Source organism: Nelumbo nucifera, chromosome 6, assembly GCF_055504915.1.
Source record: "Nelumbo nucifera cultivar China Antique chromosome 6, China Antique-T2T, whole genome shotgun sequence".
NCBI lineage: Eukaryota > Viridiplantae > Streptophyta > Magnoliopsida > Proteales > Nelumbonaceae > Nelumbo > Nelumbo nucifera.
The window spans coordinates 8410852-8434515 of NC_142654.1; the positions used below are offsets into that span (position 1 = coordinate 8410852).

At 38.9% G+C, this 23664-nt stretch overlaps 2 protein-coding genes and 1 pseudogene across 8 annotated transcripts in view; all 3 read right to left on the bottom strand.

Moving 5' to 3' along the window:
• Positions 1–9620, bottom strand: part of NODGS (nodulin/glutamine synthase-like protein) — a 99546-nt gene extending 89926 nt beyond the window's left edge. For 5 of the 6 annotated variants that reach the window (XR_016077239.1, XR_016077241.1, XR_016077240.1 and 2 more), the window contains exons 1-2: positions 9368–9620; positions 8226–8477 (exon numbers count right to left, since the gene is read on the bottom strand). Coding sequence is in view for 2 of the 6 variants with exons in the window: in XM_088889420.1 (XP_088745546.1) it covers positions 8226–8477; positions 9368–9532 (417 nt within the window). In the remaining 4 variants the exon portion in view is untranslated. Of the gene's footprint in view, positions 1–8225; positions 8478–9367 lie in introns of those variants that run through there. The other variant, XM_088889421.1, reaches the window with a different exon arrangement.
• Positions 9621–11761: 2141 nt separating this feature from the next.
• Positions 11762–12853, bottom strand: LOC148790588 (putative carboxylesterase 9 pseudogene; annotated as a pseudogene).
• Positions 12854–13721: 868 nt separating this feature from the next.
• Positions 13722–23278, bottom strand: LOC104604577 (Galactose oxidase/kelch repeat superfamily protein). Of its 2 annotated transcripts, XM_010268983.3 has the most exons (15): positions 22844–23278; positions 22279–22415; positions 21958–22035; positions 21753–21872; positions 21559–21625; positions 21351–21412; positions 20987–21126; positions 20770–20896; positions 20142–20256; positions 19931–20019; positions 18505–18588; positions 15048–15368; positions 14903–14962; positions 14583–14772; positions 13722–14115 (listed from the first exon to the last, which is right to left on the bottom strand). In XM_010268983.3, exons 2-14 carry the CDS (start codon positions 22393–22395, stop codon positions 14593–14595), a joined length of 1560 nt encoding a protein of 519 aa, XP_010267285.1. In that variant the 5' UTR covers positions 22396–22415; positions 22844–23278; the 3' UTR covers positions 13722–14115; positions 14583–14592. The 2 variants fall into 2 exon arrangements, with proteins under 2 accessions (XP_010267285.1, XP_010267284.1); XM_010268982.3 differs by lacking the exon at positions 13722–14115 and having other exon boundaries at positions 14191–14772.
• Between the last annotated feature and the right edge of the window lie 386 nt (positions 23279–23664).

The window sequence follows — 23664 nt, forward strand, 5'->3', positions numbered from 1 at the left end:
GCCCCATATGATATCCAAGACCAAGTTAAGCATGGCCCAGGACACCCCCACAGCATTGAGGTAGTGCTACTGGAAACGGGAGACAACAGAACAGTGGATGATGAGGTGATCTGCGTCTTCAGTCCCCTGCCCACAAAGAATACAACTCAGATCAAGAATCTGCATTTCCTTTCTAATCAGATTCACATTTGTAAGACACCTGTTTAATACTGCAGCCCACACCAACACATTAATTTTGATGGAGAAAAGGGGTTCAAGATCCTGGTGGCAGGGACTGTGCCATGACTGCACGTAGACAGATTGAGAGCAAAAGATTTAATAGATGTTTCGACTGGTGCTACAGTAGTCCGAACCAGAAAGAGAAGAAGAAGAAGAAGAAGAAGAAGAAGAAGAAGAAGAAGAGAGAAGAAGAAGAAGGGTCTGTCGAAATCTGATGGGTTACCCCTTCAGTCGACCCCCTTAATCTATATTAGACTCTAATAATCTTTACAAAGACAAAAATGCCCTTACTTAAGTGTGGGGCAGAGTAACTCTAATAACACTGCCACATAAGCAAGCTACTTAACAAACATAAGAAGACTAAACTACCCCTATTCGGCACACTTTAACACTCCCCCTCAAGCTGGAGAATATATGTCATATAATCCCAGCTTGTTACATAGATAGTTCACTTTCCTTGAGCTTAGAGCTTTTGTAAACAAATCTGCCCACTGGTCATTCGAGCCCACATGTTCTGTATTTATCTCTCCAGCAAGAATCTTCTCTCTCACAAAGTGGCAATCAACCTCTATGTGCTTTGTTCTCTCATGAAAGACAAGATTGGAAGAGATATGGAGTGCAGCTTGGTTGTCACAGTACAATCTCATAGGTTTATCCATGTGAAACCCAATTTCTTGTAGGAGATTCCTCAACCACACTAATTCACAGGTGGTGTGGGCCATGGCCCTATATTCGGCTTCAGCATTGCTTCTGGCCACAACCGTCTGCTTTTTACTCTTCCATGTCACAAGATTTCCTCCAAGAAATGTGCAATAGCCTGTAGTAGATCTTCTGTCATTCACTGAGCCTGCCCAGTCTGCATCTGTATACCCAACTACTTTAAGTTTTCCCCCTGGTTTATACAATAGCCCATGGCCTGGAGCTCCTTTCAGATACCTCACAATTCTAAGGATTGCATCCCAGTGAGGTATACGAGGGTTCTGCATGAATTGGCTCACCACACTGACTGCAGATGTCGGGTCTCGTGATAGTCAGATAGTTCAGCTTTCCCACTAGTCGTCTATACCTTCCAGGATCTTCAAATACTTCTCCTGTATCACTGCTCAACTTAACATTTGGTTCCATAGGGGTCTCAGCCGGTTTTGCACCTAACAGTCCTGTTTCTTCCAATAGATCAAGGACATATTTCCTTTGGCACAGATTTACACCTTGTTTTGACCTGGCAACTTCTATTCCCAAGAAATACTTTAATGTTCCAAGGTCTTTTGTTTGAAAATGATTTTGCAGAAATACCTTTAGTTTGCCAATCCCCAATTTATCACTACCAGTGATGACAATATCATCCACATAGACCACTAATAAAATCTTCCCAGCTTCTGAGTCATAGCTGAACATTGAGTGATCAACCTGGCATTGCTTCATTCCAAAACTCTTCACCACTTCGCTGAACTTCCCAAACCAAGCACGTGGAGATTGCTTCAACCAATTAAATTGCCTTCTTCAGTTTGCACACCTTACCAACCTCCCCCTGAGCAACAAACCCAGGTGGTTGCTCCATATAAACCTCCTCCACCAGATCACCATGGAGGAAGGCATTCTTTATGTCAAGTTGAAAGAGAGGCCAATCATACATAATTGCCAAGGAAATGAGTACACGAACAGAACCAATTTTAGCCACCGGAGAGAATGTCTCCATGTAGTCCACTCCATACAACTGTGAGTAACCCTTAGCAACAAGTCTGGCCTTCAGACGCTCCACACTACCATCTGGCAAGTATTTCACAGTATACACCCATTTACAGCCCACAGCATGCTTACCAGGTGGGAGAGTAGTAAGTTCCCACGTTTGAGTATGTTGAAGAGCAGAAAGTTCCTCCTCCATTGCCCGCCGCCATCCAGGTGAACTAAGAGCTTCTTGAACATTGTTAGGTATGGAAATAGAGGACAAAAGTGAAACAAACTGGCAATGTGAGGTAGAAAGACGAGATAATGAAACAAAATTGGAAATGGGATGGAGGGTAGAACTGCGTTTACCTTTCCGTAAGGCAATGGGTAGGTCAAGGTTTGAAGATTCAGTAATAGGAGCCATGAGAGGATCCGCAGATGAGGTAGAAGCCGGAGGAGGGGCCGGTGTCGTTCGACGTGTATACACTTGGCGGATCGATGGTCGTTCAGTGGTGACCTGCACTGGATGAGGTGATGAGTCTACTCCAACAACAACCTCTGGAACTGGATCACTGACAGGAAGAGGAAGAGGAGGTAAGGGTGAAGACAAGGGTGCTTCATGACTAGAGAAGAAGGGTACAGACTCAAAAAAGGTGACATCAGGGCAGACATAGCACTTTCGGGTAATGGGATTATAACACTTGTACCCTTTTTGAGTCCGAGAGTAACCAAGGAAGACACATTTAATTGAGCGTGCATCTAGCTTGTCTATTTCAGGACTCAGATTGTGGACAAAGCACACACAACCAAAGACACGAGGAGTTAATGGAAACGGAGATAAGGTGGGAAACAAGATAGAGAAGGGGGACCGACCATGAAGAATAAAAGAGGGCATCCGATTAATGAGAAAACATGCAGTGAGTACAGCATCACTCTAAAACCGTTTAGGAACATTCATGTGGTGAAGCATAGACCGAGCAGTTTCAAGAAGTTGACGATTCTTCCGTTCAGCCACCCCATTTTGTTGAGGGGTGAAAGCACATGAGGTCTGATGAATAATGCCATGTTGTTCTAAATATTGTTGAAATGAAGTAAGAAAGTATTCACGACCATTATCTGAACGAAGAACTTTGATTGGAACACCAAATTGTGTGCGTATTTCAGCATGGAATTTTTGAAAAGTGGAAAATAATTCACTTCTTTCTTTCATTAAGTAAATCCATGTCATTCTTGAACAGTCATCAATAAAGGAGACAAAATACTTGTACCCATTATAAGACTCTATTTTGATTGGACCCCAAACATCTGAATGGACCAAAGAAAAATGACTCAACATACGACTCTCAACTCTTGGACTAAAGGACACACGACGGTGTTTACCAAACTGACATGACTCACATTGTAAAACTGACAACTGACTCAATGACGGAACCAACATCTTGAGAACCTTGAGAGATGGATGTCCCAGTCGGCAATGCCATTGTAGAGGAGTAAGGGAAGTCTGAAGTGCAATTGAAGATCCACCACCGTCAAGGTAATACAATCCACCAGCTTCATGCCCCCCACCAATCTTCTTCCCTGTCTTGAGATCCTAAAAAACACAAGTGGAAGGAAAGAATGTAACAGAACAGTTAACAGCCTTGGTTATTTTACTAACAGACATAAGATTGAATGGAAACTTAGGTACATATAAAACAGATGATAAGGGGACAGAAGCCATGTCAACATTACCAACACCACAGATGGGAGATGAGGACCCATTGGCAAGTGTAACAGTTTGTGATGTGGAGGTTTCAGAAAGAGAAGAGAACACACCTGGAGTCCCGGTCATATGATCTGAGGCTCCAGAGTCAATAATCCAGGAAGGAGTTTTAGATGACATGCAAGCAATACCTGATTGGGCAAGTGTGGCAGTGGTATGCTATGAAGTAGTTTGAAGGAACCGTTCATACTCATCACGCGGTACACTCACCATCTCCCTCCCAGAAGTAGATGTAGATGTGGAAGGAGTTCGGCCTGTCAGTTTACTGTCACTGATATCAACCTCGCTTGCTACAGCATGATTAGCCCATTTAGAGGGAGGGCCATGTAGGTCATAACAGAAATTCACTGTGTGTCCTTCCCTACCACAATGAGTACACTTCCTTGTAGAGTTATTTTTTCCTCTACCACGGCCTCCCCCTGAGTCACGGCCACCCCGACCAATCATGGAATTGCCACAGCCTCCTCTGGGAGCATGACCACCCCCTGTTGTACTATGTCCACCTCCTCTAGATGTCACAAGTGCTGATCTATCAGACTGTGTGGGGTTCTCAGTCTATCCCAAAGAAATTCTACGAAGCCTTGAGAATACTTCCTCAAGTGTAGGAAGAGTAGAGCCGCCCAGTATTTGGGCTCTAACTGGTTCATATTCCAACTTCAGTCCCACTAAAAATCTTGTAACATCTAGTTGTTCCCTTTGTTGTTGCTGAACTTTAATATCTGGAGTGAGGGGATGATAGACATTGAGTTCATTCCTTATATTCTTCATGCAGGCATAGTACTCTTCTAGTGTTTTGGTTCCTTGTTGTAAATCAAAGTACTCCTGATAAAGCTGATATACTCTTGTTGTGTTATCTTGTCCAAAATATAGTTTCTTAGCATGCTCCCATATATCCTTAGCCATATCAAGGAACATGAAGTTGGCACTAATTTTGGGCTCCATACTATTCCACAGCCAAGTCATGATTTGAGCATCTTCTTGTTCCCAATCATCAAACCCTGGAGAGTCAACCGATGGCTTTTCATCTCTTACATGCTTTACTTTCTTCTTTGCCTTGAGAAACACTTCCACTGATTTAGCCCATGGAACATAGTTCTCCCCATTCAACTTAATTGAGGTCATTTGTACCCCTAGGTAGTCGGGGGAAATAACCACACTAGGTTTCTGATCATTGTACCCATCTCCTATTGCTGCCATTGTACTCTTTCACAGTTGCCTCTAACCTTACTTCTCAGCTACAAGCTGATTGAAGCTGTTCACAGTTTGATACTTCAGCACCTACTGCAGCCCCTAAACACAACAGTGGGAGCACACACTTGTTCTTATTCACACTACTGCTGACTTCACACACCTATGACCCACATAAGCATCAAATTACCACTCACTAATCACAAATAGACCCTCTTACAACCACTCAATAAAAAAAAAATGTGCATCACAAGCACCATAACACAGTCAAAACTGCTACACCCAGTTCAGACTTGTTTAACACACTTAAGAGGGCATTACACAACCACGAAGAGCTCGCAGGTCACTGCATTCCACCTTACACCACTCGGCCACTCACAGCAGCCCTACACCATTCAACAACTCACAACAGCCCTACACCATTCGGCTACTGCACACACAGCCCTTTCTAGGGCAACAATGAACCTAGTTCTCTAGGTTCCAATCAATACTAACAACTTCTTGTAGGGTTTCTACCCAGAAATATCAGTAACACTAGAAGAAGAGAAAACCGACCTTCCTTTGAGAATATCAATCAACCATTCACTGCTGAAGTCACTTTCCTTGCTGAAGAAGGTTATGCGCAGCAGAGAGAGACGAGCTGTGATGTTTCTGACCTAGGGCGAACCAGTTCTCTCCATTGACTGACCAGAAACGAAGGAGAAGAGTCACGAACACTGCTGAGGCGCTTTACCAACTGAAGTAGGTCAGGAGCATGGCTCTGATACCATGTTTCGACTGGTGCTACAGTAATCCGAACCAGAAAGAGAAGAAGAAGAAGAAGAAGAAGAAGAAGAAGAAAAAGAAGAAGAAGAAGAAAAAGAAGAAGAAGGGTCTGTCGAAATCTGATGGGTTACCCCTTCAGTCGACCCCCTTAATCTATATTAGACTCTAATAATCTTTACAAAGACAAAAATGCCCTTACTTAAGTGTGGGGCAGAGTAACTCTAATAACACTGCCACATAAACAAGCTACTTAACAAACATAAGAAGACTAAACTACCCCTATTCGGCACACTTTTAACAATAGAAAACAGCCCATCCATAGTCCAGATCCAACTCCAACTATCCTCCACGCTGGTATCCACCTCTTGGCCCAAGAGCAATAGAAGCAACTCAGCAAAACTCCACAGCTCCCAATCCTGAAAACTTCTTTGAAAAGATGGACACCAAACAACAGCATTCCCCAAGTTCTCATAGTAGTCAGCAACCCGTGCATCTTGGTCCACTGCTAACTGGAACAACTGCAGGAAGATCTTAGCTAAAGGACAGTCAGTACACCAGGGGTCTTTCTAGAAAGTCAATCTGCCACCATTACCAATTTTTGGGCTGATTTCTCTACAGAAACTAGCAAGGAGAGCCATAATTCTCTTCCAGATAAAGCAGCCCAGGGAGGGCAAAAAATTAGTTGTTATCCAATCTCCTCTGTCCGAGCCATATTTTGCAGAAATTAGGCCTCCACTAACTACCTCTCTCGATACCAAATTTCCTTGCCAAGCATTTATTATATAAATGTTAAAACTTGCTGAAAGTTACATTGCTGTGGATATATTACCCACACCCGAAAAAACATCAAAGTAAAGCTAGTACTCAATCCCAAAATTAAAAGATTACACTTTAGCCCAAAACATCTTCTACCTATTTGCCCCTTGTTTAGATAAAACATCTGCAATGCCATTTTCAGTTCTTCTCACCCACTTAAAGGTAATATTTAACCCCTTGTCACACATTCAATTTCCCAGATCTTGTGCCTGTAAATCCAAGGACTTTGACTTGAAATTTTGTCCAAGAAATAACCACCTGGGAGTCCCCTTCCACTTCCAACATCTGGAACCCAAACTGTTTTGCAAATTTCAGTCCTTGAAGAAAAGCCAGCAGTTCTGCTGTCAATGAGTCTCCTTGCTCTACAGGGCCCGAAAATAGTGCCTGTACCTTACCTTCTGAATCTCGAAAGACACCCCCTAAACCAACCCTTCCTTCACTTCCCAAAAAGCTTCCATCAAAGTTTAATTTCATAGCATTGGTTGTTGGTGGTCTCCACTCCATTATCACTCTCTCTTTCTCTTGAGCCAAATGTGCCCTTCCATGATCTCAAAATATCATGAGAAATCATGAAAGGTTTCTATGGTTTTTACTGAGTGTGCAACTTTTATTTTAATGGTATCTATGATCTCCAACTCAGACCTACTCTTTTCATTGAAAATCCTCCCATTCCTTTCTTCCCATATAGTTCCAAATCAGTGCTACTCTCACTACTTTCCACATTATTCTTCCTCTCTTCTTTGTCTATCTTAGAAAGTTTGGATCAAAGAGACCCACCACATACTGGGCAGGAGTTCATCTAAATCCAAAAAGAGAACAAAAATGATCCCAAATACAAAGCACAAGATAACAGTAAATAAACAAATGGGAAATACTTTCACCACTAGCTTTGCAAAGGCAACATATATGAGGGGAAGACATTTATTTGACCTTCTTTCCTGCAGCAAGTCACAAGTATTTTTCTTTCCAAAGAAGATCCCCCAACAAAGATGCACTGGTGAAGAAACCATCAGGAGATATTGTCATACCCTTGTGTCCTCTATACGTTGGTCCAAGAAGACTAAATTTAATTTGGCCAATAGAAGTATGAAAGTCTCACATTCCATCTCCCTAAGACCCCTCCTAAAACCAAAGTCCCAATTCAACCCCAAATTGTTGAAGGTCACAACTTTGGAAATGATATTGGATGTAGGAATTTATGTATGCTAGAAGAAATAGAAACAAACTTGGTCAAGCAAAACCATTTTAACATAACCAATATGTTTCTTTATTATTGTCTTTATTTCTTTTACAAGTCACAGATAATTATACTAACAAATTAAAAGTGGTGATAATGATGATATTATTAGGATTATTATTTATATAATTACTTCTCTTAATATTAATCAATAACTATAGATCCTGAGGCATCAATAATACAATCTTTTTATGGACACATCAATAACACAATTACCATAACATCTACTGAACCAACAAAAGTGATGCTTCTCAAGTCTATCAATAGCCAAATTTCTTAATGGTACCTATCAACATTTAAGAACAGAAAAGTATTTGTAGAACTACATAAGTATCTAGAAAAGCAAAGAATTGCTTGACACAAAATTCAAGTATTACAACTGTCCTAGATATTACATGCATAGAATATACTAATGAATTAAATTGCAGTTATAAAGATATAAAGATAGAAAATAATAAAAAAGGGAATAAAAGAGCATGGCCATCTACATGTTGATGAATTAGAAGTCAAGACTGGATAATTCAACCCATAAAACACCATAAGACAAAATAAAAAGAAATTAAAGTTACTCACTTTATCAAGAATCTTCTCAGCCAGGTGCTCAATCCTTAATACCCTGCAAACAACTGGTGAATAATTCCTATGCCACTCAACATCATGCATCTTATCAAACTCAATTCCATCATCAATAAGAATGGCACCTATCTTCGCAGCTTCAAAGCACTTTATGCTAATTGACTGTAATCCAGAGGATCTACGATGTGTTTCAATAGCATGCAGTGATGTCTCACATCCATAGAGTTTAGCAATATCCCTCAAACTTCTCTGTCATTTACAAAGCATGTACTGTCAGAACAAATGTTAAGAAAATCGTAGTCCTAGATTCACTGTTCAAATTCTGCGATTCTTTACATCTTTACATATATGAGCACTCACAGTGCACTAAAGAGAACTAAATCTAAGGTAATACAATTGCCTCTTGTTTTCTCTACCCGCTTTTATTTTACCAACACCAAATAGGTTTTTCCCTTTTTTATCAATCTACGAAGAAAAATATAAATATCAAACTTTCAAAAGGCACAGCATCAGAGTTAATTGCAGCACATAACGGAGCATGTTACGTCTCAAGCTTATCTCCATGTACTCTATTTATTTTCTAACTTAAGTATCAAAACCAAGATAAGTGTGATTTTGATTTCTACGAAGAATAACATTTTAACCAAAACGTTAACTGAGAAGAATAAAAGAAAATGGAAGTCAATACTTATTCAGTGAAAAAATACGGGATCTAGTTTAACAAAGAAAAGGGGAAAAATAAAATACAAGCTAAGTTGGAAATTAAAAAAAAAAAAAATGGGAGCACTAGAGAAAACTCGAGACGTTAATTGCATAGACACGTCTTTATGTGAGAAAAACTTGAAAATCCGAATTAAATAAAGATATTGGCGTTTTAATGATCCAACCCATTCATTTACCAACCAGAGCCAGTCAAGTGAATCGCACTACGACTCGTGGACCTCTTCAAACAGGTCTCCGATTCACAAGTCAACCAACTCAACTGGAGTGGAAACTAACCAGGCAGCAGGGTTAACTAAATTAAACAGGGTAGCGGAGAGTGTATAAATGGAGAGCAGCCAATAACCAGTATTCAGTAATGGAGGAAGCAAAAGAAAGGATTAAGAATTTCTTCTATTTTTCCTTTTACCAAAATTTACCTTGAAGGAGAGAGAATGAGGGACGTAGGATAAAGCCTCTCCTTCAGCTTCAGAAAAACATCTAAGGAAAGGGAAGGTGGAATCGAGGTCAACGATATTGTGAGCATGGGCGTCCACGAGTTCTAACTTCTCTACTGCTTCCTTCAGCTCTGCGTATCTCTCCATTCCCTCTCTATCGCTCAGTCGCTCTGAGACAGATCTATCCGATAAGTGAAAAAGGTTTCTCACTTGCTCCTACTGAGTACTGAGTTGGAGATATGAATTTTCTATATTTCTATTGCAACTGCCTTGTATGGACGTTGACGTTTGACTTCCTAGTTCCTACTTAACAATTTTTCGAACCACGTGTCGCAAATCAACGGCACACCTGAGACAGGCGCGGCGCCTCACATCACCTCCCACCCGTATATGTGACGGAATGAGTTCAAATCAGCCCCACAACGTCCCACAGCACATGTCTGGGATTACGAGATGATATTATTATTTCTGAGATTATCATCAGGAAATCTTCCCAATACATATTGGGGATGTGCTGTGAGACGTAGTGGGGAGCAATTATATGGGGGGCTGATTTGGTTTATGAGAGGATCTGCTCCTCACAAATGGGCGATCACAAAAACATCTATCTTGCATTGGGAGCATCTCCGTGAATAATAACTAATAACTTAATAAGTACGGGAGATGTTTTCAAAGATAGGATGTGCATGTGAGGCGCCAAGTGTGAAGAGCAGATTCAATCTCTATATTGAGAACATCCCATGAGATGAGACCGAATCTACTCTCGCACAGGGCGTCACACTCGTGCCTCACACGCACATCGCACCATGCATTAGGAACATCTCCCGTATTTATGAATTATTATTTACGGGAGATGCTTCCAATGTAGATGTACATGTGAGGCGCCCCCGTGTGAGGAGCAGATCCCGTTGCCCATGAGATATGCATGTCGGGCGCCTGTGGGGATCTCCTACTATCACCGTTAACGGGTCCCAACTCTCTCACTGGTGAATGGTGACGCCTCTCGAATCGAGTCTCAACTCGGGTTTGAATCGAATTTTCTCCGTCGGATTTGCATCGGATTAACGTCAAATTCAATTTTAAATCGGACAGTGAATAACATTAATGAATGATAAATCAAAATATTACGTAAATATCGACATAATTTGTACAAGGATGTCAGAGTTCTCAGGATGCCCTGCACCATTTTTTGGGCTGCACTGAACTAGCATTATGTGACAAGTTTTCCACAATGATTGGTTTAATGCTCAGTTTGGAAAGAGTATAAATACAAATATGTAATGTGCAAAACTATGTATTTTGTATTATTATTTTTATTTATATTGTATATATTTAAATTTGTATTCCTTCCAAAAGCTCAATTTAGCCTTTGTGAAATAAGTACAGAGAAAAAGCCTTTAATTCAAGTTCGAGAAAATTATAAATGCAAATATGTATAGTATAAATACAAGTTTTTGCATTCTATATATTTGTATTTGTATTCTTTCCAATTGAGCCTCAAATATATAAAAAATAATACAAAATATAAGGTTTGGTACTCTACAAATTTATATTTGTACTCCTTCCAAACTGAGTTTTACAAAGAATCATATTTGAGTGGATTTTTCTTCTTCAAAGATTTCATATTGCACTCCCATTTATTGGCTCTTAAACCCTTCGTTTATCTTACCAAGAGAATTAGTTTTGATTGATTAATTCAACCTGTAAAATTGTAAATCGATTCATCATCCATTTCAGTCAAGGTAAAAATCAATGGTAACAAAACCCAAGTTTTAAAAACTGACCAGGAATCGAAACTATTCTGGCCAATGGTTTCCCGATCAATAGTTTGACCATCCAATTTGACGGATGGTCCATTCCAATTTAGAAAATAAAAAATTAATTTAAATACAAAATGGCAAAAAATGAACGGATCAAATGGGTCAAAATGTTGAACCACCCAGGTCAATGGGTCACTAATCAAATCAATATTTTTGGCCAAATATCATGTTAAAGGTGTAATAGAACTGGTTGTCTGGACGGTTCCTAGATCAACCGATCCAACTGTCTAGTCCAATCTGGTTTTCAAAACCATGACAAAACTGGTCATAACCGGCCAACCGGCCATGCTAATCACGGTTCACGGGAATCTGTAAACCAATCCTAACCAGCCTCTTAGGCTGCGTTTGTTTGAAGTGTAAATGAGAACCGGGGTAAACTTTACACCCCGGTTTTGATTTTACAGGCATTTGGTAGAGTCCTATCAATGGGTGTAAAAGTCCATTCTTGTCAGTATATTCATCGAAAAATCAGTGGAAAGTTTTACATCATAAAATCAATGTAAAACTTTACCTTCCTCTGTCCAACGGTTACCTCATGTCTCCTTTATTCGTTTGAACCAAGAAGAGAGTGAACCAGTGTGACGGCGGCATCCCCCACCTACGACCGGATCCCTTCCGCGCTCCATCCCATGCCTCTCTCTCTCTCTCCCTTTTTCTTTTCTTCTCCTTCTTTTCCTACCTACGACCAGCTCTGTTCACTATATTCTCCGGAGAACACAAAACTCCCAACGGCGATACTCTCCTAGCATTTTCACGCAACTCCAAAACAATAACAACAGCGCAAATCCTGCAATCTTCTCCACGACTATTGCTCTATCGCCTATTCTAATAGCCATGGTCTCTATAGCCCCGTTGCGATCAATTTGATCGATTCCATGGAACCCAACTTCCTCGAATTGTGCCTCCACTCGCACTCCATGTTTCACTAGCATCTGAACCAACTCCATCTGCCGATCGATGGTATGTCCCCACCGTACCCTCACACTATAACCCTTCCTATAGATCCAATCTTTGCATTGTGACTCCCTCTAACCATGGGAGTGCAGTATTCATGGTCTCGATCGGCGTCCAATGGCAATGCCAATTCCCATATTAGATCCGTTACCGATAATGGTAGAATCCGATCGTCGGCAAATTCCACCTCAGAATCTATTTGTTCGATCCCACCAAACAAGGGCTGGTCCAAAATCGTCCCTTGGATTTTCACCAGCGCAAGGTCCATGTCCAAGGAGCGTAGCCTCACATTGTACGCAGTGTTGCCTCCGCTGTTCCACCCGGTAAGGAAACAGCAAGAGAAGTCGGCGTAATTCTTCAACTAGGGCTGACCATTGGGGCTCAATGCCTGATTCTTCAACCACAGAAGTGCATCTTCCCCATCTTTATAAGCAACCGGGAGCCTGTGCTCTGGAGCGAGACAGTAAGCAACAGACACAAGAATTGCAGGTCCAAATCGAATGAAATTCTCACAGAATTCGTGGCAGAATATGGTGTCTGGACCGTTGAGGATCATTCCACCACCGTGGAAGTAAATCGAAACAGGAAGGTGCACGACCGGCAGTAAGCATTGATGAGCGGTGAAAGCAGCGGCTGTTACTCTGTCGAGCCCAGTTTTTATGCGAAAAGCAGCGGCAGTAAGCTTTTTAATTTACACCTTAGACAACTAAACATGATCAGTGTAAATTTTCAAAATCAATCAGTTTCAATTTTCATCGATCACTAAACCGGTTCACATTTTTCATCGTGTAAAATTTGAATTTATAAACAAATGCAGCCTTAGGGAAAATCAAGCATCTTTCTTGACAACAATTCAAATCTTGAGAGTTGAGATATTATGAAGAATTAAAAAAATCTTTGAGATATTATTAAATTGCTATAACGTACACTGTACACCCATGAAGCATCGTGCTTATCAAATCTTGAGATATTATTATTACATTGCCGTGCAATGTAATAAATATTATAGAATGAGACAGCAGTATTACCGCACCCTATTCCTATCCTCCAGGAGCAAAAGATGATTAAGCTTCTTACATACATTGATAAAGCAGTTGTAAGGATGCAATGGAATCAGGCTATGAACAGTATGTACTTGATTAAAAAGTTATAAATATTATAGAATATAAAAATATATTACTTTTTCAAGCTTTTAAACCGAACTCAAACTTTTTTTCATGGGATAACCCATAACCCCCCACCCCTGGTGCAGGCGCCAAGTCTATTACAGCCAAGCAGAGACCTTACCAACTAGCCAGTTTGGCACCTTGTGAGCCGAACTCAAACTATTCGAATATTTAGTCAAACTGAAATCAAACCGGAAAAATAGAACTCAAATTGAATTTGAACTCAAATACAAGAGTATTTTAGTCGAATCAAGGCTTAGATCAGTTCGATTGCACCCCTAGTTTACTTGCCCACTTTATGACTAGATTCACTAGCAATTGGGTAGTCAAATAAACTCCCCAAAAGAACATCATTTTACTATTGGAAATTTGGCAAAATATAAGAAACTGAACCAATGACAAAGTGAGACATCACAATTAATACTTTAATAAAATCTTTAACATAATTACAAGTATACCTTATGAAATGTAAACTAATGAAAATTAAATAGACCACATAACATCTTTAATGTGATAGTTACTTTTTTAATTCACCGTGCAACTTCTGCATTGTATGCTAATGTCCACTCCCTCCAACATGTTGCTTATTTCAGTTCCCATATTTCAACTTTCCCTTTACCTTTAAGAGACTTCTACCTGCATCAAGTCACTCCTATTGATTGTCTATGCACATGACCAAAACATAGACAACATTTTATCATCTTGTCACCCATTAGAGCTGCTACTCCTGTGTCACTAATTTTATCATTCCAAGTCATGACATCCATTCATTTTAGCACGCTCATCTTAGCTATACAAAAATGATTTTCAAAAAATTAATACCTTCAAGCATTCTTCTCCTTTCAGCAATGTTCAACAGACAAAATGCAACTGTTAAGAACAGAATTACATATGCAATAGTACAAATAACCATTCCTGTACTCAATAAGCTTGACAAAATTTGTTCACCATTAAAAGAAAAAGCTTGACAAATTTTATATATCAGATCCAATTGGAAATGTTACCATTACCTCCATCTTCGATTACATTGACAATGGAAATCTAAAAATCACTCTTAATATAACCTCCCAAGTCCCTGCACACAACATAATCTCTAATGCATGCTTAAGAGAAAAAGAAACCTATATATTCTTTGTAGACAATCTCATTCTGTCCATCATGTTGTAATTTGGACATGGATATGTAACTGGAAATTTTTCAGTGGTACAGGATGTTACCACCATCTTGTATCAACCATTTTCATTTCAGGGTACTAACCTTAGAATTCTTATGAGTTTGGTGTACTGCCAGCAATCCACTGCCAAATGCCACCTGAACCTTGCCTCTGACTGGCAGAAGCAAGCTCCATCTGTTGTTCCAAGGCTGACTTTTGGTTCCGGAGTACTTGTACCTCATCCTCTATAGATTGCAATGACTCTAGCATCTTCTGTAGTTCTGAAATTTGTGCCTAGATAATGAAGTAGACAGACAGAAAACAACACAATTAAGTGGGAAAAGAAAAAGAGATGCCTCAAGAAACAATAGAAAACCAGAACACCTCAAGAAACAATATGAAACCAGAAAAAGAAAAGAAAAACCTCTAGTTTGAAGCATCTTGATCTCTCTGATGCCAGTTGACCTTGGACTGAAATAAGTTCCTGAGAGAAATAGAAGAAACAGAGAAGTTCAAACATTAACCAGTTGGCAATAACCTTTATTTTCAAATAATCCCTATTAATGTACCTTTGACAACTCAGCATGAGTGTTGTTCATCTCATTGAGACTTCCTTGGAGCTTAGAATTCTCTTCTCTCACTTTTGTAAGGGATGACTCCAGCATCTTCTTTTCTTCCGTAATTGCATTAATTTCAGCTGTGAAATCCTCTTTTGAATTCTTCATTTGGACTTCCTCATAATTTGAATCTTCTGTATTTGTGAAATCCAACTCAGTTTTTGTAGTCAAAGCATATGCAGCTGTTACAGAAGCTGCTGCAGCAGCTGCTGCTGGTGATTGGAAAATCTTAGGCCGTAAGGAGTCTTTCAGTTTGGGTCTCAAAACAAATACCTAATGGAAACCAGAGGTGCTGTTAACAATTGATGTGATAGCCTGAGTTAAGAAACCATTAGTGGCTATAATAGCATTTTGATTACATTTGGGAACTTCAAAGCATAACATTTCATATCAAGTTGTCCAAGTGGACAAAAAAAGAAAAAGATTGAACATGAATTGATGAATGCAAAAACAAATTAAAGGATCTATTGAACCCATTGCCAATGATAGCTATCGCCTCCAAAACTGAAGTCCATTGTGAGTTGGGCCCAATCACACATCATCAGCCCCAATTGATGGAGCAACTACATGTCCAAGACCATAATGGCTCGGCTGTAGTCAAGGGGGCAAGAGTATACTATTATGGTCTACCCTGTATCTTTAAATTAATAGCCTTGTAAAGCCCATCACAAGCCAATCCGTTTCCATCTGCCACCTGAACCAAGAAGGGCTGGGTATGTATAGCTAGGCCCAATTGTTTAGCCAATGATTGATTGATAAAGTTTAATGTGTTGCCACTGTCCACTAACATAATCACCCTTTGACCCATCAACAGCCCATGTACCCTCATGGTTTGAGGGGAAGGAAGGCTCATTAGCATCCTAATCACTTAATGACATCTCAGTCATCTTAGATTCACGTGGGCCCAGGTCATTGTTAAGTGTATTATCCAAGTTAGCCATAGAGTTTGAAACCTCATCCACATCCTCAATTTGGAGTAGATATACTTGTTGAGTCTTACAGTGGTGGCTCAGGGAGAACTTTTCATTGCAATTATAGCATAAGCCTTTCCCTATTTGATCCTGCATCTCAGCCCAGCTGAACCATTTGAAGGGCAGTTGGTTGGCCTGTTAGTCCAATCAGCTCGATCCGGTTCAGTGGAGTCTTAAGAATCGGGTCAGGTCCCCAGATCAACCATCTAAGGCAGTTCAGTTTCTTGCATCCTCACCAATCCAGCGATGACCATTATAGTCATATACGTATCTAGACCTTTAACTTCAAGCCTATTTCTTCCTTCAATCCTCCAACGAAATACCCCACCAGATTTAGACCAACCAGTGACTTTGGTAGCTAGTTTCTCAAATTCAATTTGGCACTCTGATTGTTTTGATTTGGACAAAATTTCATCAAAGTTTTCATAAGCAGTGAGACCAAATATGGCACAAAGCACCTCATTGAATTCAATCCACGAGAGTTGAGGATTGGATCTACAGTAACATGTCGTGGTCTTCTACCACCCCTACCATGTGCACCCCTTGTAGACATAATAATAGAAGTAAAATACAGGAAGAAGATAAATTTTGAAGCACCCCAAGGAAAGAAAATGCTCTGATACAACTTGATGTGGGCAGACAACCAATTTATAAAACTTAACAGTACTTCAAGAGAACAAGAATGGGCAATAGAGATAAAAACCACAAAATACAAGGAACATGCATGTGCCAGGGCCTAAGCACTACCACAAAATACTAGGCATACACCTTTTCAAAAGGGCTGCACCTGTGCACCTAGGTGTGCCTTTTAAATCACTGGCTGGGGTTGAGCTACAACTCAAATAAAAGAGAAAGAACAAAAAAGACCCCCACGGAAACAGCCCCCTTCTCTTTTATAAGACTCAATGGCTTGCTAGAGGAACCAACTAAAATATTTATACATAAGCCCCTACTCCCTAGAATGTCCCCCCATCACAGACAGCTCCTTCAGAACAAAAGCAACTTCAAACAGCCCCCCCAAAAGATAGCTCTAGTTATAAAAACACCCAAGCGACCAAAACCCAATAGTGGTGCACCCAACTGCCCCTAACCAAAATCCAAATTATGAAATGACAAAAATACCCCTATATCCAAATTGACTACAAAGCTACCCAAAACAACTATTTGGGATTCTACTACAAAAAATTCCTTTTTCTTTATTTTTTTTTTCTTTTCTGAGATCATCATTAGACCCATTCCAACCACTAGGGGTGTTTTTGGTTCATGGTTGTGTTTGTATTTCGTTTGGTTCACAAAAATCTCACGATGGAAATAAGAGTTCTGTATGCTGTTGCTGCCTCTGAAACTGAAACCAGCAATACATGGTCCTAGAACCAGTAAGAAAGACATTTTTTAACACAACTTTTGTAGCCTTGTCAACTGTGCAACAAGGTTCACTGATGTAAGCATGACATAACACCAATGGTGTGTCACCACACACCAATAGATCTTGTCACAATGTTTCTACTTTTTACTCAATAATAACCAATCAAAAGTAAATAATGAAGGTACACATACACCAGTCGTGCAATCAAAAAATGAACCATGAATAGAACAACCTCTTTTGCATTATGCCATTATCTAGTCCAAAAAAATGTCAATTTCAAAAAATGGTATGGTTCTAGAACTACACTACACCACCCTTATTCAGAACCATGAACTGAAGACCACAGACCTAAATTGTCCATTGTTTGGGGATGGAGGCAGGAGGTAGGCATGTCAAGCAAAGTTTGAATAAATTATCCGCTTGGGTTTTTTTGCTTAGGCTTTTGTTTCTGATATACATCCTCTCATTCACCCCCCCAATCTTTCCTTTTTAATGAAAGTTGTATTTTTTTTTTTCAAAAAAAAAAGTGTTGGGATACTCTCTTTTTTTTTGTCAGCTTTGGGATACTCTCGAAAAAACAGTTAAGAATTGCAGAATAGGTGGTTATGGAGAAAGGAAGAAGTTGTAATCCGTGTTCATTGATAGTAAAGGACCTTTTACTTATTTCAATAAAGTTCATTTTACTGTCAATAATCAAAAATAAAATCATGTTTGTCAATCATAAAATTCTCCAGTGAGCAATGGTATTAAGCAGCAACACAAACAATTAGGAGATTTTTATGCAGTTACTCAAGGGAACAAGTACGGGACTAGTAAATTATTTCCTCTACCAGGAAACTATCCAGAACATGTTTCAGAAAACTTGTACAAGAAAAATTGTTTCCTATCCAAAAAAATGTACATGAAAATTCCAGTATATGGATAATCATGAAATGTTTACCAGTAAATTTAGTTCATGATACTAACTATATGCAGGAAAACAATTCTACAAGATTACAACATTTAATGGAAACAAACTTTATCCAACACAAAACCTGAAACTTAATTCATTAATTGTCACTGTATTAAGTACCTCATTGTTATATTTCCCATTGTAGCCACCAAAGGCAACCAGAAACTTCTCTCCATTTATTATCGTAGAGCAAAGACTGATTCCCTGTAAAATATCATATCCAAAGTTTCACGATATATGTAGGTATTGATGCATTCAAAAGTACAAAGAAAGCATTTTTCAGCAAACAAAGAAACCAATCAAATTGAGTATGGTGCTTCTAGAATGTCTAGGAAAGTGTATATGATACATCCATCTGCAGTGATTTGGATGGTAATTTACATATACCAAACATGGACACACCCACATACGGGTATCCATACAGAAGCATATGTAAGCAGGGCAAAGCAAAACACCACCTAGGATTTGGAACCAAACCTACATACACAGCCTTATGACAGGCCACGATGCATTAAGCAATGCATTGTGGTAAAATAAAGGCAATTAAACAAAGGGTTTCACCCAACAGAATGGAACAACCAGTAGTGATTTTCAATATTTCTTATATAATACCAAAGCAATGGCATATGTAACTGTGAATACTACCAATAACTTAGTACAAGTCCAGTATTAAGTTCAAAACCATATTGTTATAAGTTGCAAAGCCGAAACAAAGAGGCAAACAATCAAACAAACAAAGAAGCATAAAGCAAGGAAAGACACTAATCTACTCATTGTGAGGTTTTTCACATAAAGAAATTATAGGGAAGGTGGCAGTATATCCCTCACATAAAGAAATTACAGAAGAACAATGTCAAGAAGATAGGCAAAAGGTTCAGAGAGACTACTAGAAGGGAACAGATAAGGATATTCTGATCCTACAAAACATGTGCAAAAGGACATGCATATCTTCCTATAGTAAGGACAAAAGCAATATTTCATCTCAAATATTAGTTATGATGAGGCCATTCAAAATTAACAGAAAAGCCAATATCACAAAAATCTAAAAGCAATAAATGAAAGAAAAATAGAGATGACTTGGGATGGTTCAAAAATAAAAGAACTTCTTGAGGAAGAAAATAGACCCCAAAATAAAAGAGCCCTTTGAAAATCCCACAGCTTACAGGGAAAGCAAGTAGTGATGTTTAAAGCAGCATTCAGGAATACATGATTAATTACTTTAAAGCTATATAAGATGTTTACAAATTATAAAGATGTGGAAGGATGACTACAACGGCCATTACAAATGTGGGGCTAAGAAAAAAAAAAAAAAACTGTTTAAGATGAAGTACTTAGGTGGTCATTCCAACAGGACCAGAAAACAGCAAGAAAGTACTGAAGAAATATTACACCAAGAACTAGCTGTGAAGATACATGTTGGCATTTGTCTTCCATATGCTCATCAAAACTAAGATAGCACATATTTAGTTATTACTTCTATCATTCTATGCATCAAACAAGATTAAGAAACACACAAGATTATAGAATATTGTCAAATGCTAACAACCTCACTGGCAAGTGGATCTCGTTCTTTTACACTCGTCAGAACAGACCAAACAAGCTTGGACATGTTTAACACAAGGGCTTCTGAAGCACCTGAAAATAGATAAATTAAATCTAATTATAAATCCATAAAAGGAGACATTTACTAAAAGAGAGCATAAAACCACATCATATGCTAGAAATAAAAATAAGATGACAACCAAATTCTCATATACCATTTTTATTATCTCCGCCACCAACTATATACCAGTTTTCATCTAAAGTAACGCTAGCATGGGCTGCTCTAGGATTCACTGTATCACCCTGAATTTGTGGTTGGGACCATTCCATCTGCAGAGTAAAGAAGTAACAGCATGCTCAAAAGTGAAGAAAAAAGAACAAATTCTAGAGGTTAGATGTACAAGGGTGTAACTTAGACCATTTGTTGGGGTGTTAATATAATCTGCACCAAGATATTTCTGCAAGGTTTCCTTTTGGCCCAAGATGAATAAAATTATTTATTTCACATGATTCTGTCCTAGTAATAAACATGGTTGAGACTCAAGTCCTTACTGAATTGATAGCTTAGGATGGGCTAAATCTGATGGCAAATACAACTTTGGGAACCAAACAATTTAATAGCCTCCTAAATTATGATTAGTGGATATACCAGTATAGGTTGCTAGAATTTGTGCAAGCTTTTCAAAATCATTGGGGTCATCAAAGAGACATAATTAAATGCCAAGACCATAGATCAATTTCTCTAAATATATAAATTGGAATGCAATACTTAAGCAATTGTACGACAACTGTAGTTAGTAAAAAATAAATACAAAACTAGTTTCCAGAAAGTCAAATGCTTACAGTTTGCAGATCTAATAAATGAAGGTCATTGAAGCAGGTCAAATGGGAACAACCACCAAATACCAGAAGGTAGCGTTCTGCATGCACTGCAGCTGTGTGATCAAATCTTGGTGCTGGAGGAGTCTGCCTACAAAAACAGAAGTAGGGAATCTACAACTTTTCTGAAAGAAAAAAAAAAAAAAAAGCTGTCAATAAATGTAAGGAAGTCCATACATACGTGGTTTCAACAATATCCCATGTCATAGTCTCTAGATCAAGAATATATATATCATTAAGCAACTGCCTGCTAGCATCTTCTCCACCAAACATTATCAATCTACAGCCAGACACTGTTATGGACTGCCCTCCACGAGCTCTCTGAAACAGTATACATCACCATGATGATCAATTCCACTAATCAAGCTAGATAAACTTCAACTGCTTAAGTGTGACAATGGGAACAAGAATGATAATTAGATCAGAGTTACAACTTTCAAAATTATAAATCAAATATAAAAGGGACAGGGAAAATGATAAGGAAAGGATAACATCTAAACAAGATAAGCTATAAGTAAGTGTAAAAAAATGGATAAAAACATTACCGGTATTTTCCCAGAGGTCTTCAAAATACTATAGTGGTTTGTTTCAAGATCAACCATCCGAACTACAGGAAGTCAAGGTACATGACATAAGGTACATAGAAAGATCAGGTGCTTTATTTATTTATTTATTGTCCTCTTTCTCTTTTATCAGTACATAAGGTTAAAAGACTTGTTTCAGAGAATAAAAATGGCTTATAAAGAAACAAACCTACTACATAATCAGAGGGATCCTTTGAATGACCACCAAGAAGAAGAAGTTTTCTTCCCCATTTAATCTGCCAAAAAACAATATAATTGACTAAGAAGTTATTAGAGAACATCTACAATCAACAAACGAAAGGATGGCAACAGTGTGGAGGAAAAAGTAATGAGGTAGGAAAGTCATTCATCAAAATTCTTTACCATGCTGTGACCTGAGATGGCTGGAAAGGCTGAAAGGAGGCTACTATCTTCTAGATTATCAGGGTTCGAATCCATATAGAGTTTAAGTTTAGACCACGCCAAAGTTCTAAGGTCAAGAACCTGCAAAAACAACCAATGAACTAAATCTTATGGGACATCCAAGAGCAGACTCCAATTGACAAGGAAGGTTTGACATGTCAGATACCTGAATATCAGACAAGTATCTGCCATTTCGACTCCCACCAGCAATATAGAGTTTTTCATCTACCACTTCCGCTGCATGCTACAATATTAAAGAAGATAATTTAGTGAATGCCACAGTATCCCATCCACAGAAAAAGGAAAAATTCCAGCACACAAATGCACAGAGTGGTCGAAGGTTGACAATAAAGCAGATTGAAAGGACCAAATTGATGCCAATTTGTAATCCTCACCCCTAAAAAGAAAAGGAAAGATCGTGGAGCAAGAAAGCAAATTATATAACCAAGATAGAAACTTAATTTACGTCCTAGAATGAGATTGTGACCTTGTAGCGAGCTGGAGGTCGTGAGCCAGTTACAGGGAGTTGTACCCACTGGTCATAGGCCAACGATAAATGCCAATCTTTAATATCTGAATCCACATTAATCTCTTCAATTCCCATACGAACTGTTTAAAGGATCACTGGAAATTGATAATTCATTAGTTTCCAAGGTTCAACAACCAAATCGTAACTCAACAGGAGAATAGCTGGGCACACAACAATAACTCATTAAATTCCAATAGAAAAACAAATGGGTGGAAGCAAATTAACTTAGAAACTTGCTCCTCCAGTAACTATATTTCTGTCTTCTTACGAATTAAACTCAATCTAAATCGTTAAACCTATAACCCAGGCTATCAAATCAGCCACATTTCCAAATCAATATCAAGTAAGAAACAACAAATCTGTTTATTCATCTTAAATTTGCAAGACCCAGGACATTTAGTTGCATTACTATAAGTAAAAAGAATCCAATTCTGCCGTTCAAATCAATCACAAAAAGAAAGAATAAACAAGAAATTTTAGCGCGTATTGCACAAAAATTTCAGTCCAGATAGAGATCCCATACCAGAGAAGCAGATCCAAATCGATAGAAGGGGACAATGTGGAGAGATCAAGAGGTCTGCTCCCGTAAATTTCGCAAGCAGAAGACCGATACTAATGAAGACAGCAGCACAGAGGGAAACGCTATCTTTCTCTCTCCCCTTCACTGTGTAGCTTCAAGTGTGATTTATGTCTTTGCGAGAGACAAAGAAACGCCACAGCCCACGGCAAAGCTCTCGTCTCAAGTCTCTTTTGATGCTTTTACCCTCGTTTTCTGCCTCCAGGCTCCAGATTCCAGATCTCTCCGCCACGGCCCACGGCAAAACTTTCCAGAGTCAAAACTTCGCAAGGTAAAACGCCTCGGAAATGACTGACGAGAGGAGAGATCGGATGTGATCGTCCTTCAACGTCACTGGGCAGTCCTCCCTAAGGGTCCGTTTGGTTCATTCCCCAAATGTGTGGGATTGTAGGAAAATTTACCTTACTAGAAACTTGAGAAATTTATGAAAAGGCTATTGTTGGCTTCTCCCATGCCAAATTGAAGTAAATTTTAAACATGCCCGTATGATATGTTTAAGTAATAAACACCTGGCAAGTTTAGATGACACGTGGCATTATTTTGCCCCATGTTAACCTAACAAATGTTCATTACAAATTTAAAATTTTGTTCACATCATAAAATGTTCATATACAACAACAAATTGACATAATAAGTGATGTTAAATAGACAAAATATGGTTTGGGATTTATATAACCCAACATATTTCTCATACTAAATAACATGAAAATACAAGTCTATAGTCTATAGATCCTATACTTGGTTGGTTTATAACCTTTCTTACCACC